The sequence below is a fragment of the Mya arenaria genome, chromosome 3 (genome assembly GCF_026914265.1).
Source record: "Mya arenaria isolate MELC-2E11 chromosome 3, ASM2691426v1".
Lineage (NCBI taxonomy): Eukaryota > Metazoa > Mollusca > Bivalvia > Myida > Myidae > Mya > Mya arenaria.
Window position 1 is genome coordinate 14919145 of NC_069124.1, and position 19982 is coordinate 14939126.

Below are 19982 nucleotides of genomic sequence, written 5' to 3' on the forward strand. Positions count from 1 at the left end.
TTTTACGCTGGAGGATCATACTTTTCATACAAAATGTCGTGTTTATCCCGAATGATTAGGAAAACGGCGACAATGTAGAGGAAAACAAATACATTATGAAATATCTTACCTCTGGTCGTGTGAACCACCACGATCAAGCGTTATCCCACCACTTCACTTCGTAACGGTTGGACGTTTTCATTAGGAGAAGATGAACTTAAAGTGGTAATTCAATTTATGTTCATAGGCCTGTTGCATATTGAAAATTTTGATTGTAATAAAATGCCATTTTATACTGTCTAAATGTATAGTCAAAAGTGCAGTTAGAACCCTTGGTTTATTGATAGCAAAATGTAATACATATCAGTTGGTAGTGTCCTATACAATGCATTCAAGAAACTATGTGATAGTACTGTTTGGCCGGTAATAGCTGACGGATCCTCTAGATGGGAAAGCTGTTCAGACAAGGGATATGCACCTCTTTTAGGGTAGTGATAAATATACACGGAATAGTGCATTGTATAAATGAACGAAAGAACGAACGAACGAACGAACGAACGAACGAACAAACGAACGAACGAATGAATAAATTATGAATAAACGAACGAGTGAATGAATGATTGATGAGCAGACGAACGAACGAACGATAGAATAAATGAATAACTGCATGATGAACTGAATAAGTACATAAATAAATTGAACGATCAAACGGATGAATACACAAATACATGCATGAATGAATTAAGAACGAAGGAATACATATATACATGATAACATAAATGAAAGCATAAACGAACAAACGAATTGACGAATGAATCAGTGCTGTTTTATCTCGTTTCTATTTTGCCTTTAATAAAGATATTTAGGTAACTATTCCAATATGAATACTTGGTGACATAGGAAGACTTATACTTTGTTATTTTACAACATTAGAGTAAACTGTACAAAAATAGCTTGCAAACTAAAACAATACTGATTGATTATTTGTCAAAAACATTTTCTCTAAACTTGTATTTAGTAAGCTCTGTTTAACCCTAAACTTAGCCTAATTCAAAATCATTAAATCTCTTTGGCATTCCAGCTGAACGACTGGGGTTTCTCCTAGGAGGAGCAGGAGAAGAGATAGGAGTGGGCATTGGTCTTACAGGAGAAAGAGCTTGCGGGCATGGAACGGGTTGCTCCGGGAACTCATCAGGGGGATCCTGTGCTGCGCCAGGCCCCAAGTCCTCATCCCGGACTGATAGTTCCGCTTTAACCGGTTTGAAATGTGAAGAGTTGCGGGTAATGGTATGACCATCACGACCATATTACTATGCTACCTCTTTTTTCTATGACAGTATACGGGTCTGGGTTATAAGGCGGTGTAAGCTTATCTAGCTTGCGCTGACTGACTAAGACATGGTCACCTTGAGACAGATTAGATTGGGTGGTGTGTCTTCTCTTGTCTGCATACACCTTCATCTTGGCCTTACTAACTGCATCATTGTGTGACAGGCTTGTAGGGACAGAAGTTGGTTCTAGTTTAGGAATCTCTGGGAGTCCTACATTCATCTTCCTACCAGTCAGTGCCTCGAAGGGTGATATTTGAGTAGCACTTTGAGGTGTGGCCCTATAGTGCATGAGAAAGCTGGAAATATCTGTTTTCCAATCACTGTTATCAGCAACAGCAGCACGGACAAACTTATTTAGAGTGCCCATGAATCGCTCAACCGTTCCATTGGCCTCAGGCCATAACGGAGTGATTCTTCGGTGCTTGAAACCACACGTCACAGCAAAATCTGCAAACTCATGTCCTTGAAACGGTGGACCATTATCAGATTTCACAACATCAGGATAACCATGGCGTGCAAATATGGCACTCAGCCTAGGTAATACAACTTTTGCAGACGTTGAATATACAATCCCAACCTCCGGAAACCGACTGTGTTCATCAATAACAACAAGCAAGTATTGACCGGATGGAAAAGGACCACCAAAGTCCATTGCGACTTCGGACCAAGGTTTCGACGGGAGAGCTGTTGGGCTCACAGGTTCACGTTTACTTGGCCCTGCATACGAAGCTTGACATGGAACACAAGCTCTGACAGTATCCTCAACTAGTTTGTCAATGCCAGGAAACCATACCTTCTCTCTGATCAGCTGCTTGGTTTTCAATATACCCTGGTGAGTATGAAGAGCGAGTTCAACAACACGACGCTGCAGAGAGGCGGGAATGACCAAACGATGGTCACGCAGTATGACTCCATCAACAATAGAATTCTCGTCTCTGAATTGAACAAATGGTGTAAGAGTTGGGCTACCCCACCATCTACCACTTTGAATCGCAATCATGACCTGTTGCAGAATAGTGCACTCTTGCGTGGCACGTCTAACATCTTCTAAGGTCATGGTCTTTGGGACTGCATGCTGACTTATGTAAGCAACATATGCTTCTGCAGCATTGTCCCTATTTGGCTTGTCATGTGAATGTCTGCTCATGTAGTCAGCAGGATTTGTCTTGCCAGGACGATACTCCAAGACAAACTGGTACGGCATCAGGCGTAGACGCCATCGTTCCATACGAGCAGAAGCTGGTTTCTGAGAGTGAACAATACCAAGAAGAGGTTTGTAAAAGGTGATCACCTTGAACTCAGATGCAAATAGGTACACATGGAAGTGCTCGACACCATATACCACAGCTAGCATTTCACGATCAGTTTGTGAGTACCGTTGTTCAACATCAGTTAAGGCACGGCTTGCATAGCAGACAACTCTGCCTTCTTGAGTAAGTATGGCAGATACATCTACAGGGGATGCGTCAACAAGAACTTCGGTACATTTGTTTGGATCAAAATATACCATCACCTGTGCACTTGAGAGTGCAGATTTGAGACTCTCAAAAGATGTTTGTTCGTGATCGGACCATGACCACTGCAAATCTTGCCTTGTAAGTCGCCTCAAAGGCTCAGTTAAAGTTGCATAGTGCGGTATGAACCGAGCAACATAATGGGCCATACCGAGGAACGACCTGACCTCACCTGGACTCTGTGGGGCTGCCTGACCAACAATGTCTTTGATTTTTGCTGGATCCGCTGAAATTCCAACATTGCTGAAAACATGCCCAAAGAAAGTGATCTTGTTGACAGAGAAAATACATTTTTCTTTGTTCAGCTTTGCACCACTGCTACTAAGCCTGTCTAACGTTAACTTCAAAGCTCGATCATGCTCCGCCTGTGACTTTCCATGAATGATAATATCATCAGACAAGTTCTTCGCACCTGGAATGTCAGACAACAAGTCAGCATTTTTTTTCTGAAAGATCTCTGATGCTGCACTCACCCCAAATAACAACCGCTTATAACGCCTCAAACCGACATGCGTTGAGAATGTGGTGATGTATCGACTGTCTTCGTCGAGCTCCAACTGGTGATAGGCGTTTGAAAGGTCAAGTTTGCTGAAAACAACAGAAGAGTTAAGATCAGCCATCAGGTCTTCGACCGTTGGCATAGGGTGTTTCTCTCGTGAGATGGCCTTGTTGGCCTCCGTCATGTCGATGCAGACGCGGACACCCTTAGACTTTTTGGGGACAATAACATCTGGGCTGACCCAAGGGGTCGGTCCTGAAACCGGTTCAATTACGTCGAGGTCCTCAAGATGCTTGAGCTCTGCCTCAACATCCTTACGTGCATGAAAGGGAATACGTCTATGACGCTGCGAAACTGGAGGCATCTCCTTGTCAATGTGGAGCTTCACCTTCGTCCCCTCGATCTTGCCCATCTTGCCATCGAAAAGGGGAGGGTACTGCTCTGGAACAGAACAAGCGGAAACAGAGCTAAAAGCAAAGTGGATGATGTCCAGCGATTGGGCAGTTTTTGCCCTCAGCAGACAGCTGGAATGCCTACAGTCATTCGTTTTAACAACATAAATCTCTGATTTTATGGATTTGTTCTTAAATGTCATCTCTGCAACAAAAAAAACTACGACATTTAATGGCGTTGACGACCCATATGCAAATATTAAGGGTACAGGTTGTCTCAGTGCTTGTTTGGGTCTTAATTTTTGAAACACATCTTCATTCACAATATTAACACTCGAGCCTGTATCGACAAGGAATTCAATTTTTGATTCGAAAACCTTAACATGTACTGATGGCACTTTATCTTTGCTACTTAAGTTAAAGACATATTCATCAGACCTACCGTCACTTTGATGTTCTGGTTTTGGTGTTGTCTCCGTAAAGTTTATAGTCTTATGTTTTGAAGACCTGCACACTTTATCGAAGTGGTTTACTTTGTTCCATTTTTTGCAAACTTGTCCGACAGCAGGGCAACGTTGATGATTCTTATTGTTACTGCAGTTCCCACACTGATTGGTATCAGGTCGGACACCTCCTCTATGCCCACGGGAATGTTGACTCTGACCGCGACCTCGTGTATGTTCGGAGTATGTATTGGAGCGACCACGACCACGACCCCGATGTCCACGGCCACGCTGGTGTATCGCGTTGACCTGCTTACTACTTGGCCCGGACTCCATCTCGCTCGCTCGGTTTTCCGATAGTTCCAAAGCACGCGCCTCCTCGATTAACTTATCTAGTTTATAGTTGTCCCGTAACGCCCGTCTCCTTATGCGCGATGCTGTGCATCCCTGTATGATTTATGACTCGCCAGCTTCCTGTTTTGCCTGGCGAAATTTGTAAATGTCAAAACTCAAATTCTGCTTGGGCGTGAAATAGTTTTTGAAAGATTGGCAAAGCTTGGTATATTCGTCTGGCACTGTTCTACTACCTTCACCATTTGGGACTTCCTTGGTGGCCCCAATTCCCTTGTCGTCGTCCGAAAACGAGTCGAAGATGTCGTATGTTTCTTCACCACAATAGTGTAGCAGCATTGCCTTTTTCCGTTTGTCATCAGTGATGTCAAGGGCGCACAGCAAGTTTTCTAACTTTTGGATCCATTTCTGCCATCTTATTCCTGCCGTATTTTGGCTTTCCCCGGCCGCATTTTGAACAACAAACGGTGGAAACGTTGGCAATTGCGTGGCCATCCTCGTCGCCAATTTAATGTTCTGATTATTAAGCAAATAAGACAATTACTCAGCTCGTGAGTTGATCATGTTTATTTCTTGAAACCGGAACTAGCATGGCATAATATTATCGCATCGTGAAAATCAGTAAGCAAACATATAATTAAGCAAGACATCGATTGCGTCCCTTGGATAAACACTACAGTTACAATTATCAAAGATACATCTCTTAAATTTTATTTAACAACAAACATATCCTAAAGTGTAAAACCCATATTCAAAGTTAGCCCGACAGATTAGTGAAAATTCGTTCACATTGTGGTACAAGCACCAAAATTGACATGGAGACTCTTTTGGATCTACTTATTCGGAAAATCCCGTTAGCCACGAAAAATTCAAAATGGCCGCTATTTTTTTCAAAATGACCGCCATTCAAGTTAATCATTACTGTTTTTATTATTTAACTTGACATGCATTACCAAACTAAACGGGTTTTGATCAGAATTTATTTTTTTATTGCATATTTTAAAAAAATCAGATTAAAAAAATAAGACATTGATTTCTCAGGTAGTAATGTATATTTTTGTATGTTTTTTGTTATTATGTGTTTCATTATATATTCAAATATAAGCTTTTTTAATTTCTATTTTTTCAGCTTTTTCTCTGTTATTTTCTCTTTTTTATTTAAAAACAAGTCCTGACTTTGAATACATTCTAGCCTGCACAATTGTATTGACACAGAGCTGTACACGGGAGTCTAAATCGATAGCACTTCCACTTGGTGGAAGTGCTGTCCAAAAGTTTTGCCACATATCACCGTGATTTTTCCAGCCCTTGTCAGTAGGGCTTTCGATTTCCATTTGACATATAGTTGATAGGCCCCATATGCAACTGGCTTAGTATGCAGCACGCTTAACATATTGAATAAAAGCTTCTTGCATTGGAGGAATTGATTCATATGACCTTTGTTTTTGAGCAAACAATGTCAGTTTTGCTTCGTCAATACTATCAGTGGCGCTAGAACTATCACATAGTGACTACGAAGTTTTCATGAATAGTATGATTCTTTTTGTCAATTGTTGTTGAATTTTATAAAAACAGTAGAAGCATACATTCCATGTTTGTCATGCACTCTATTTCCCTTGTCAACGGAATGCAGATACGACATCACATTCAATAAAAGTATGGAAAAATAGAAGGCCGTTGGATTTCTGGGCCAATTGATACACATAATTTGTATGGAACCTCAAGTGTTATTCTTGACCGAATGCATCCTGCAGCTTTTCTACATCAAGAAGCTGTAGAATTGGCATAACATTGACCGCAATGACAAGAACATATGTGTAGCTGGCTTAAATCATAATGTTTTTGTAATCGTCTGCTGCTGTGTGTTTTGCATGCAAGAAGATTCAAGTATCTGCTTATTCTTGCAATGTTTGTGTCATTCAAGACGTATTGACTGATTGGTGACAATACCATCTTCGTGAGTGATTATAACTGTTAACTATTATTTGGACACATCTTCACAAACTTATCCGTCAGAAAGTTAAATAGCTCAGTCTTGTTGCGTGTTATCTCTCAAGGCCAATATTGTGGGATTTTCTTTGTCAGTCACTCTGCGTCTAGCTCCTCGCATTGTTCGTGTTTCAGATTTTAAAATAGAGGACGAGTATACGTCAAACAAAATATATATTCACGCGTAAGTACAACTACGTGCTTGTTCTTTTGAGACTACTTCTAGTGATGCATACTAAGTCGATTTGGCAAAAATGATGACACCAGCCTTTAGAATTGAGCCAGGTTGCGATTTCAGGCAGCTATGGAGATTACCAGTTTCACTCAGTGCAGCGGGAAAAGACTGATTTTCCTGCTGAAGAAAAAACGGTCACATTCTCTAGACAGGCAGAATAAGTGTAGAAAACAGACGACAGTCGTCCTTATTAAGATTTTTTCCTATGAATAATCCGCTATCGGCTCTGGCTTTCGCCGAAAGAAATATGTCGTTTTCTTCTTGTTTGGCTAATAAAATGAGCACTGTATCCATTCCTTTCAGGAACTTATTGAAGCGGGTTTTACCGTGATCTTATGAGAAGCAACCATTTCAGCAGCATTAAGATGTGCAAAACGTGTTGTATTCAGTGTAAAATAGTTTAATTCTCCCCAGTAGTAATATTGCCCATATCATTTTAGTGTACAGCTTCTGTACTTTATCATAGAAGGCCTTTTGTGTGTGTTCTTTCTGTTCGTAATGTCTGGTATTTTAATTTGCAATAGCTTACGCTGAAAATTCACGATTAGATTTGTGAACAACAGATATTCCGTTATGGAATTCTGCAGCTGGCTGAAGATGTGTCTGAGATGTATTTGGAGCCATCACGCATAGTTCACATTGTTGTTTGCAAAAGAGAGTGGTATCTGCACGCACAATAATTGATGGTATAAAGTAAATTCTGCTTCACGGAATGATTAGACCAGGGACAAGATTATTAAATCCATTGTCAACACTAGATTTCTAAAATGATATACATGAAGTGGACTTTCAGTTTTTCGACTTTTACAGCAGTCAACGATAAATATATTCATTGGCCCCCTTTAAGTAGCTTGTAGAGAGTGCTAGCTGTAACCTGGTGCATTTGCTGTGTCCTAATGGCACTTGAAGCAGACAGAAAGCATTTTGCTGTCTCTAAGGAAGTAGTCTCTGCCTCATCAACGGCTCCTATCCATCCGATCATTTGATGGTTCCAGTGGACTGAAATGCCGCCAGTTCAATATGCAGCCCTAAGACATAATGCCAAACTTATCTTAACCTTTCTTTTCAGGCCAATGACACTGTTTTGCTAATGCGTATATTGTGTTTTTCCATCTTGTTTGTACAATGATACTTTCATTATATTACTAAATGAAGACAACATTTTAAACCTTGTTAAGGCGAGTTATGTCAGAAAGTTGTCTTTGAAATACTTTATAGTATCTCTTAAGAGCTAACACTGTGGTTACGGCATGATTTCTTCGTTGACAGACGATGTTGGTATCTGTTCGCTGAGTACTTAAAATTAAATCATCAGTTTATATGTTATTTTTTTGCATTATTCTATAATGTTATCATGTTGGTGCGTGCTCTAATAAGGCTTATATATATTAATTAAAAGCAATTGCTCGTACATGATGATGGGACAACAGTGACGTTATGGCCATACTAACAAGTTAAACATTAGACTCGAGTTCAAGTGGACTTTTGTAGCACTGACCGTTCCAGGAAGGTATCCATCATTTGGTGGTAAAGCAATTTTGATGATAGTATGGTTTGTTTCTGGTGTTTATATTTGTTTATATGGTGTAAGTTTGTTTTGGGTGTTTGTATTTGTATTTGTGTATGTGATGTGAAAGTAAGAGCTTCAAAAAAGTTTTATATAACTTTGTTTCTCTATAACAGCAAATGTTCTGTTTCAACCCAAATGCATTATGGTAGAACTACTTAGTCATTTTTTGTATTAAGAAAAGTCGGGATTGGCGGCCATCTTGAAAATGGCCGCCATTTTGAACAAAATGGCTTACAGGTTTTTCCAAACAAGTTACCTAATAGGAATACCTATATGCAAATTTTGATGATTGTATCACAAACCAAAATCACTAAGATAGAACTGTTTGCTCAACTTTTGTTTAAAGAATAATTTCTTTCAATCGGGATTGGCGGTCAACTTGAAATTTGCCGCCATTTTGAAAAAAAAGATGGCTAACGGGTTTTTCCAAACAAATAACATAATAGGAATACTTATGCAAATATTGATGATTGTATCACAAACCAAAATCATTTAGATGGAACTGTTTTGTCAACGTTTGTATTAGAATAATTTCTATCAATCGGGATTGGCGGCCATCTTGAAAATGACCGCCATTTCTAAAAAAAAGATGACTAATGTGTTTTTCCAAATAAGTAACCTTTTAGGATTTATAATGCAAATTTTGATGATTGTATCACAAACCAAAATCATTAAGATAAAATACGCCAGGCACTAGTACAAAACATGTCAATAATATGTATCAGGTCAGTGCCGTGGCCAGACTTAAAACAAACACCGAGGCAGAACGGTCTATGGGCGTCCAGGGGCACCCCCCCCCCCCCTTATTATGTTTTTTGCAAGGAGCGATTTCCTGCATTCTGGAGTATCTTTGGTCGATGGTTTGTGTACATTAAGGCAAATGCAGTAAGTAAAAAAAGAGTTATTTTTAGAGCTATAGAAATTGTAATATGCCCCCAAAAACAAAAAAGCAGCTGCCTCGGTGTGCCTCAGTGTAGCTACGGCACTGCAGGTATAGTGATACCTGTCTAACAGTGAGAGAAGTCCGCTCCACAAACTCCAATGCTACCAAATGTGTAATCTCATTTTCAATGTTACACGGATACTTGACTGGGTCATTTAAATACTTGAGGCAGTACTACACATTGTTGTGGTAATGTGTATCTACCTCTTAAGGGAGCTAGACACCCAATAAATAAATGGTAAAAAAAACTTACATAGAATTGCCATCGTTATGTAAAACACGTTGAATCCCACTCACTGAGGTATCCTATCGCTTACGACACATACATCTTTGCAGTTTTTGCGCATTTTCCCCATTCAGAATTTACTACGGTAGTCTATCACGTAGATCCCAGTAAGTTTAAAAAGCGTTTGTATATTTAATTATTTATCTGTACTCATGAACATATATGTTTTGTACTTGGAAACCCTTATGCGCTATTTTAATCGAGCAAACAAAGGTGAGGCAGTAACATGATTGTTGCGTTCATTATTTCAACCATGTAAAGTATTATCGGCCCCCTACTAAGTCGCATTGACAATTTTATGTTTGTTTTGAGGAAATACTGTAATTGCCGATTTTTAAACCATCTGGTGTCTAGCCCCGTTAAACTGTGGAAGTATTTTGCGCCACAACTTTTGTCAACAGACCGCGCGACCAACCCACCGACCGTATGCTTGCAGACGTATAAACTTATCATTAGTGTCTTGACTTTGTTGTAAAACACCCAATAAATATAAACTGTTTCAACTACAAATGTGAAATGAAAATTTCTTACATGGTAAGTTAAGAGATCCCAAAATACATCATTTTTTACTTTTTACTTTTAACTTTATTGTCAAAGAAACTCTGATCGAAAAACCTTTGAAACTGACAATGAAATATGGGTTCAATATTTTAAAGCTGCACTCTCACAGATTGAACGTTTTGACAACTTTTTTTGCGAAAGTCCATGGAAACCAGTTATTTAAGACTGCTGACAAAAAAAAATAGATCGCAGAATTTTATATTAAAGGTAAAAAATTATGTTTATGCAATTTTCTTAAACCGTTAGTAACGGTTTAAACCATAAAACATTAATTTTCGAACGGAAATATGAAAATCTACGATCTTATTTTTTGTCAGCAATCTTTTATCATTGGTTTGAAGAAATTTATGCAAATATTTGCTCTTTCCAAGACAAAAAAAAGTTGTAAAAATAGTATATCTGTGAGAGTGCAGCTTTAAGCCTTTTTAATAAGCAATATCTTGTGCCTAAATCATCTGGATTTGAAAAGATGTTTTATTGAAGTGTCTTCTCAATCAGTTTATGTCTAATAAGAACCAATACGCCCCCTTTCGTACAAGTATTTCATGACTATTTACAGTTTGAAATGAGTTGTTGACCGAGTAATTTATACAATACAGATAAATTGCTGACAGAAATCCACATCAGTTCACTAACTAGAAGGGAATTCATCGTGTCGTACTTGAACCCTGAAGTTCTTCAAATGAGCCGTGGGCGCACACATACATAATTACAAAAGGTCGTAGGATTTATTTGTCGTTATTTATTTCATTAAAACAGTAAAGCAATAATAACAAAACTATTTAAAGAACCTTACAAGCAATAGGCTTTAAAAACACAACGTTCCAATTACATTCACAATCTTAATTTAAGAATAATATGTTATAATGTTTCAAAGTTTAGTTTCACTGTAGGAAATCAAAGCTGGCGTTGGACACCTTTTGTGTTTTTTCATCGGTTGCATGCACAGTAAGTTCAGCTCCGCCGAAGATCATTTTGACCCAAACTCCTCGCTCCTTGCCCGAGTCCGGAACATCGACCTCAAGCTGACCGATATGGACACTACCGACGTCAGTGACATATTGTGGGTCTTCCTCCGGCGATGTGAATACATCGAAGACAAGCGAGAGCTGGTCTGCTTCAAGTGGGGTATAGCGTTGGGAAGATTGTGGCTCGCCGGCGACCAATTCTTGACCCTTCTTAACGTGACGGGCAAATACATCCTTGAACTTGATTCTGAATGGCGGTGAGTGGATGTGTGATTCGTGCAGACCAGGACTAATTGAGGAATGAATTTGTTTTAAATGGACTTCAGAACTCAGATTGATGAAATCATCAACATAATGTATAGTTGTGTGTAACCTTTGTACCCCATTCATGGCCTCTCCGCTTTTTTAAGACGCAACTAAATTCCATGTATATACGTACATCGAATTTCCGAAAACCAGGTTTACCAGTAGTATGCGTAAACAGTGCAAGTATCATTCAAATTTGTGTTTCATCGGATATGACAACGAAGTTCATGCTTGCAACTTTCATGCTTGCCACAATCACAGCATACTCGTACTGCACAGTCTGTATTTTGTTTACTTTAATCGTCAAATTTTACCGACAAAAATGACAAAAAAAGAAGCTGGAAATAAAATAAATGATAATTTACAAAACAACAACAAATATTACAATAATTTTAAAAGGATACATAGAAATAAATAACAAATTAAAACTGTTCCATATTTAGGTACTCCGAGGACAAAAATGGCAGTCCTTGACGGTGCGGTTAATAAAGTACAGATTGGTAGTATATTAAATAATGCCATTTATATCAAATAATTGGTCTTGAATCTAGTATGCTGATAGAATTTTTTTTAGTTGTGGTGCAGATATAACTAAAAATATTTTTTTAAAAATGCCGAAAGCGTTCCGGCTGTTGTTATTATCCCAACGCTGCCACCATTTGTAACGTGCGACGTCACACAAACAAACACCAGATAGCCGAGCTTTCTGGCATAATGAAACAAACACCAACATATCCATTCAGGGAAAAGCATGCTCGACCCTGAAGGGGTCCACTGGTCTTTATATACACTAACTTCCCTATGCTCACATAGCCCGGGATTTGCTAATTTGCACATAACCAACCAAGTTTACATCCGGTATGAACGTACTTCCGTTTAATACGTAATATTATTATGAACGCACCTCGGCTGCTGTAGACCTCTGCCGCCTACAGGGGACCGTTACAATTCAACCATCAGGAAAGCAGAGCTTTAAAGTTTGTTGAAGTTCCATCTTACTATGCCTCACAGGACAGTTGAGCTTTCTAGCAAGTGCATAGAAGTGGAGACTATGAACGCACACCCGCCGCATACAGCGGACCGTTACACATATAACCAATTTTTGTTCGTAGCCGGAAATGTAAAATATCGTTTAATCAAGTGAAGTAAACTTCCTTTCATCGCAGATATATATTAGGCGCTACGACTGTGAGAGTATCAAAATTAGTAAATTTATGCTCGTCCATGTAGTCTGGCTTATTCGTCGTAAATTTTTAAGTGCCTTGAACAGCGTTCATGTAGTTACCATTGAATTATTCATAAATGTTGTGGCGAATAAGTGATAGCTTTAACCCCAGTGAATCCCTTTCTTTAGGTCATCGTTCTAAGGAGGTAACTCATCGTTTATGTATAACAAATAGTTTGATAATGATGTTTACTGTGTTTTTGATGCGTTTGTCTCTTGTTGCTTTTCGATGTGTTTGTGTGTGTTTTGTTGCCATTTAAAGCTGCACTATCACAGATTGAATTTTTGACAACCTTTCATTTTTGTCTCGGAACGAGCCAAGATTTGCGAAAATGCTGACAAAAAATTAGATCGCAACTTTTTATATTTAAGTTCAAAAATTGATGTTTTATGCATTTTAGTAACGGTTAAAGCCATAAAACATTTATTTTCGAACGGAAATATGAGTTATCATTGGTTTGCAGATATTTATATTTATATATATGTGATAGTGCAGCTTAAACAGGAACACAGTTAACGGTAAACTTGCGATTTCCAGAACGAATTTAGCTCTGTAGTTTCTTTTGTGTTAGGAATAACAATATTTCGACTGATAAATTTATCATCATTTTTTCTAGGTCTTTATTCCATTTGAATTCTCCACAAAACAGAAATACTATACACATATGTAACTTGTATTTTAAATGTGTGGTGTTTAAATCTCAATACAATTTTGTAAATATCACATTTTATTCCATAAATTTAAAATTTAACATACTTTATTTCTGATTTCATATCACACAGTAACCCTAGGGCGCATGCGCGGATCGACATCCGCAATACTAGGCAAAATAAATTGAACGTTTGTTGTCGAATAAAATGCGTTCGTGAAAAACTGTTATAATTTTTAATTTTAAAATACGTCAAAGATATGCAGTTAAAGATATATTATGTAATTGGGTTGATTTTTGCGATTGTATCAGTCGTTGCATCGGTCTCGAGCGATATGGACTTTGCGCAGGCAACTCGAAGTTATCCAACACAGCAAATCAACTGAACGTACTGAATATCCACAATATAGCTTTTTATAGAGTTAGTATTTTGTGTTTTCAGAGGATATCTCTTCACGAATGTATTTCAATAGCGTTAGAAATTAAACATTACAGTATGCTTTTTCAAATGTCACAGTAAAGAAAATTGTCAAAAAGTAAACCGTAATTAAAAGTGTGTTGAAACCCTGTTGGCTATTAATTAAGCAAAGTTACATGATCATTAACACTACGTAATGCATCGCATTAAACGTACATGTAAACATATTATTGGATAAATATCACAACTAAATGCTTCATTGCTTGTCTACATAGTTTAACGTTTAAGTTTAATAGTTTAAGTGCAACAGATACTACCAAACACTCACTTACTCTGTGCAGCAGTAATTACAAAACACTCACTTACTCTGTGTAGCAGTAACTACAATATTTATGCAAAAAGTTACAGAAACAAGCTCAGTAGCAAAAAGTTTAAACATAAACCCGGTTTAATGGTACTGGGTAAACGCCAAAGACATAGAACACAAAATTACAAACAAGAAACATAGAAGAACAGCACAAAACTCCACACACAGCACAGTGCATACATATACTTTATATAAAAAAGGTATGTTTATCAAGAATTGTTAGGTACCGCCTTGGAACGGTCAGTAAAATGTAAATTTACTGGGGGTTTAAACCAGTTTATGTGCACAAACCTCATTCTTATCCCAACAATCCTTAATAAAGATAAAACGCAAAAGGTAAATCTTATCAAAGTATGCATTAACTTGAGGAAACTTATCAATAAAACAAATAATAATAAACGTATAGGTAAACCCCAAGTACTTCTATGATTAGAGATCCCAACTCTATCATAATTCATTTAGTTACAAGGTAAATCTGCACTTCAAGCAAATTTTGTCCTAAATCGTAACTACATTCTGGGACTGATGGAAGATGCAAATGCAAACGCACACTAATAAGAGATTCAACTTTATTTATTGACAGGTTTGCCTACTGCAGACCCTCGAACGAAAGTTATATAATTAAGAAAAGTAAGTTTTATCCACATAGCAGCTAGGGGAGTCTACACTTTGCATATGTTTTGAAAAATAAGTTCATTTCATGACAATACTGAGGCATAATACAGAGTCAGTGGCAGGAATACAGTCGGCTAGGGTCGGAGAGCTGGGCACCAGACATGCCGACATGACTTTATGCGACGGTTAGATTGAATTGAAACATACATGTATAAGACATAATTCCTGATTTGCAGACGTGTAAGGTCCAAGGAGCTGGTGACCACTTTAGCCTCCTTGTGTATAAGTGAGGGATAGATCGGGCTTAGAAATAACATGGATCAAATACCATTCCTTATTTACAAAAGTGTAACGGCCTGTGCGAAGACGGGCGACGATATTTTAAGTCAGGATTGCTGAGTTGGTAACCAATTATATATCTACCTGACTCTAGGTGGCGGATAGATTGGGCTGAAAAACGTATATTTATTATCTCATTTACAAAAGTGTAACAGTTAATGCGAAGAAGGGGTGGCGCTACAGTCGGCCAGAGTCGGGGAGCTTGTCACCAGCCCTGACCTATATCGGACGAACAAGTTTACATTGTATGATTGTATATTTGGTTTAAGCTGCTTTCAAAGAACTAAAGTAAAAACAAAATGTTTTGGTGCTTGAACTTCAGTCTTTATTTTCTCCTATAAATGCAATATATCAGATTCACTATATATCCATAATTAAGCAATGATATGCATTACTCCATTGAACGGTAAGTCAATTGTTGATACATGTTATGTTTTTAGAACAATATAAATTTGTCATGGCTTGTTTGAGTTGTCGTTCGCTCGAAAGAATGGTAATAAGCCTGTTTCGCTAAACAAAATTAATCTTTTAGTAGCATGATACTACAAGATGGCACTGCCGGAATAATGGAAGATATATACACTTTTTCAGACTCCAAGTTTCGTTAACCAGCTACCAGCGAAAGCATTGGCAACAAATCCAGGCCTGAACATTCCGGTGAATGCTGCTGGAAGTCTTGGAAGTAATCCTGTCTGTTCCGATTAAAGTCACATTTTATTAATACAAACAGTCTAATGTAATTGTTATACTTTACTGTCTTTCTTAATATTCATCCTGTTCCTGATCATCATGCACCTCTTTATCTGTTAAACGATTACTGCATTTCTGTCTTTTTGTATCTTTCTCCAACACTTCTCTGTTGCTTCTCTATTTCTTCTTTTATATCTCCAAACTACTTCAATTGGAATGTTCTTTTTCCTCCATTCTATTTTCAAAACTGGCTGTGTCTAAATAAGTTACAACTACTGGTATTTGAATTTAAACACTGCTTCTTATACTTGGGTCCGGACGTGGGATTTATGTGCGGCAGATTTAAAGTGCATGTATCATGGTATGTATTTTAGATAAGGACAGGGTTAGCGTCAAGTATGAGCGCAGCCAGAACAACGCGAGCTCAAGACGTTAAAACCTAACAGTTCTCAAAAAACGTTCGTGTTGAGAAGCCAATCGAGCAATAAGGCCAGGGGAAGGAAAAGGCAGTAAGTGAAATTGACATGTATAAAGACAGCACAATTAGATAATTGAATAGTATACCAATACCGAAAATAATTAGTCCATTGGACAAGCAATGTGCCCATAGAAAAAAATGTTTCCGAAACACCGCCTTTGTTGTCCAAAAATGAAATCGGTTCAAGAACATTTTGTTTTGTTTGAAGCTTGAGGGAGCAATTAAAGAGTTTTGCAAGAATGTAGACCCTTGGCTATCGAACAGTTCAACATTAAGGTATGTCAAAATAATTGTTTGAGTTATGCTTAAACGTTAAACCTATTTGAAATAAGTTTTCTAATTACGTCTTACAAGAAGGTATGTTGAAATTGTTTATTGCATATTCCCTTGACGTACAATGTAAATGCACCTTAAGTCAATATATTTGATGCCAGTGTAGATTAGTGAATCCATACAACACCAAACTGTAGATACTAGTCTTTTATCGTGTCCATAAGCGTGTTCTCACAGTGTTTACACAAAATTCTTCTAAGCACTGATTACGAAAATAAACAGTACACAAGAGTTTCCCGCTGACGTCTTCGACAACAAAGACGTGATAAAGTTTTTAACCAAGTGCGTGCGGATATGTTGGATTATGCAATCCTAGAAACCGCCCATGATGCTTGATTTCTCCCACAAACCTGGTTATCCATTCAACAAGGATATTCTGACAGCGTATTCTGCCCGCGGACCAAGGATTGCCTTCATTGTATGGCCCCCGGTAAATCTACACAAGAGCGGATCTCTCGTCTCCAAGGGATACACAGAAGGAAATAACCCGTGAATTGCCATATTCAAGCTGACTGTTGTCTTAATCAATAGTCAATTTGAAGTATCCGAAACACAGTGTGAGTGAGTGTTTTCTTTTGTCTTTAACACAGTGTAAACGGGTGCATTTTAGTATCTACTACTCTGACTAAGTGAGTGTTTTGCAGTATCTACTTTTCTGACTAAGTGAGTGTTTTGTAGTATCCTCCACACTGACTAAGTGAGTGTTTTGTAGTATCTACTACACTGACTCAGTGAGTGTTTTGTAATATCTGCTACTCTGACTTAGTGAGTGATTTGTAGTTACTGCAACACAGTCTAAGTGAGTGTTTTGTAGTATCTTCTACTCTGACTTATTGAGTGTTTTGTAGTTACTGCAACACAGACTAAGTGTGTGTTCTGTAGTTACTGCTACACTGACTTAGTGAGTGTTTTGTAGTGTCTGCTACACAGACAAAGTGAATGTTTGTAGTTACTGCTACACAGACTAAGTGAGTGTTTTTAAGTATCTACTACACTGACTAATGTTGTGTTTTGTTGTTTACCTGTCACTAGCATACACCTCTACCCAATAACAAGGTGCCGTGTATTTTTTGCTTGACTTGGTTAGTTGATCACATCATGCTTAACTACTAATAGTCAGTTGTTCATTTGAACGCGAAAAACGAACTTCTTTTATATTTTTAAAATGCAAGACGAAATGCAAAAACACAGCTCCAGAATCTTATAAATATTCCGTCAAAAACCGACCGCAACAATCACTCGCCCATACAGTTCAATCACTCTGTATTATAATGCCATAGGCAAAGAATTTCGGCTAGAAAATCTACATATCTTCCTACCCCACTAGCCTTCGGCTCACTAAATAGATTTTCCCCGCGTTATTGCGACGTGATGTGATAAACATTTTCAGATATTGTCGGGTCGTTCTATTTACAGGATGAGTGATCAAGAAATACTGTAAGGTTTTCGTAAAATACAAGTTATTTTTTTAATGAAATGATGGGCTATTGAATTGCGTGATTGATGCCATTATCGGGGATATAAACGCAGGTGGGTGGTTAAAATTACGCGTGGAGACTTCAGACACCTAAATCAGCACAATTGCATTTATACCCCCATAATGACATCAATCCCGCGATTCATTCCTTAATTGTGCAAGAATGTTGACTTAAAAGAAATGAAGGACATATATTTAATGTGATATTGTGGATATTAAGTACGTCGGTTGATTTTTGGAGTTGGATAACTTTGAATTGCTTGCGTTAAATCCATAACGCACGAGAGCGATGCAACGACTGAAACAATCCCGAATATCAACCCAATTACACAGTATATCTATTACTGCATACATTTTGACGTATTTTAAAAGTAATAACAGTTTCTTCACAAACGCATTTCATTCGACAACAAACGTCCTAGTATATGTATGTAGATTCGCGCATGCACTCTAGCGCTACTGTGTGATATCAAATCAGAAAAGAAGTATGTAAAACGATGTTTTTCCTTTATGTTTCCATGATTTATGTCTAAATCATGAAATATTGCAGGCAGATATTAAACAGATATTAAATGAAATCGGAAATTTATAAAGTTGTAGATTTAAGAACATCAAAAATTTAAAAAAAACAAAACAAGTTAAAATGTTACACACTTGTGTAGTTGATGTGGCGAATTCAAACATTTAAAACGCACATTTCCCCCTTTTTTTTAAAAACTACAACCTAAACATTAAAATTAATTTGTCATTATAACAAATGTTCAGGTGGCACAATTGACATCATCGTCCACGAGGTTATTGACGAAGGTCAACTGAAGGAGCTCAACTAGTGGTGGTGCGTGGGGAGTAACCATGGCGGACAAAGCATTCGATGACGTCTTTATTGATCTATTTGGTAAGTATTTGGTCATTGCTAATAAAAATACAGCGCTATATTGTTTATTTATCTTGATAACTTTGGATGCTAGCGCGTAAGCATGTGTTTGATACAAAGCATCATAAATGTATTATACAATACAATATACACGTGCCGTTTATTGAATGATTGAACAAAGAATGAGTGTTTGTTTCAGAGACTGTTGATAGAATTATGCTTTATGGTTCTTTACAGGAATTAAGAGTTTCGAAGAATTCAAGGAAAATCATGTTGACGATTGAGTAGACCTACAGAGGGAATTTGAATTAACGAAAAGAAGAATTTCAGTGAGAGAGTGGGAAAAGCAACGCTCAAACTCCCTGTGACCCTGTGTGAGGCATATACAAAGATGACGAAAATAGTCCACATGATCCTATCAAAGACAATAAAGAATTTGCAGGGAAAATTCGCTTAACAGCTGGTAAATTGAGGATTGACTGTGATGTTATGCGAAGCTGGTTGAATGATTTTTTTGTGATAAGACAATTTGGTCGGTGGCTTTTCCGAATCTTTGATGCTTCAAGAAAAAATGAAAGCTGCCTTTGGCCCGAAGATGCTCGATTGGCTGTGCTGAAAGGTGCCGTTATGTTTGGACAAGATGCTTCGAGGAAATCGCTGCCAAATACAGTAAAACTGCGATCGCTCGAGGACGCCGGGGTCCGAGCTGAAACCTCGAGGGAACCGATGTTTCGAACGACCCGATTGTCAATTTTCCAGTTTGTTATCTACGATGTTTTCGGAGAAATTCGGCAATTGATTAATTTGAATGGTGTCGTAGTCCCCTCTTTTGTACACGAATACCTTCCGTGCTGGCTTCTTCACCTTCATCGGAGTAAGTCTAGATTCGACAGAAAAAGCTTCGTGATCTGCGCTTCCAAGTAAAACTTCGCATCGGTTGATGAGTGTTTTGTTGTTGGTAGAGAAGACGTTTAGGTAGTTTGTGGGGTATTCTGTGATTTTGGTTAGCTAGTCTACCATTTTGTCAAGGTTGGCATCTTTTGTGATGTTTTGTGCTGCCATTGCTTTGCGTATGTGGCTTGAGGCTGTAGACACTCATTTACCCAGTCAATGTCTGCAAGGTTAATGGCGCCGCCTAACCACATGTGT

General features: G+C 38.0%; 2 protein-coding genes across 2 annotated transcripts; both read right to left on the minus strand.

Moving 5' to 3' along the window:
- Nucleotides 1–1275: 1275 nt before the first annotated feature.
- On the minus strand, nucleotides 1276–4494 carry LOC128225720 (uncharacterized protein K02A2.6-like). The gene is made up of 2 exons (XM_052935627.1): nucleotides 4158–4494; nucleotides 1276–3764 (listed from the first exon to the last, which is right to left on the minus strand). The coding sequence occupies exons 1-2, from the start codon at nucleotides 4492–4494 to the stop codon at nucleotides 1276–1278; spliced, it is 2826 nt and encodes a 941-aa protein (XP_052791587.1).
- Nucleotides 4495–10977: 6483 nt separating this feature from the next.
- Nucleotides 10978–14805, minus strand: LOC128225721 (uncharacterized). Its single transcript, XM_052935628.1, has 2 exons — nucleotides 14771–14805; nucleotides 10978–11350 (listed from the first exon to the last, which is right to left on the minus strand). The coding sequence occupies exons 1-2, from the start codon at nucleotides 14803–14805 to the stop codon at nucleotides 10978–10980; spliced, it is 408 nt and encodes a 135-aa protein (XP_052791588.1).
- Between the last annotated feature and the right edge of the window lie 5177 nt (nucleotides 14806–19982).

Coding starts and splice junctions, on each gene's coding strand:
- LOC128225720 (XM_052935627.1), bottom strand. CDS start 4,494: ATGGAGTCCGGGCCAAGTAGTAAGCAGGTCAACGCGATACACCAGCGT. Junction 3,765..4,157: donor ACCAGAACATCAAAGTGACG/GTAGGTCTGATG, acceptor GTTCTGTTCCAG/AGCAGTACCCTCCCCTTTTC.
- LOC128225721 (XM_052935628.1), bottom strand. CDS start 14,805: ATGTCTGGTGCCCAGCTCTCCGACCCTAGCCGACT. Junction 11,351..14,770: donor CTCTCCGACCCTAGCCGACT/GTATTCCTGCCA, acceptor TTCCTCAATTAG/TCCTGGTCTGCACGAATCAC.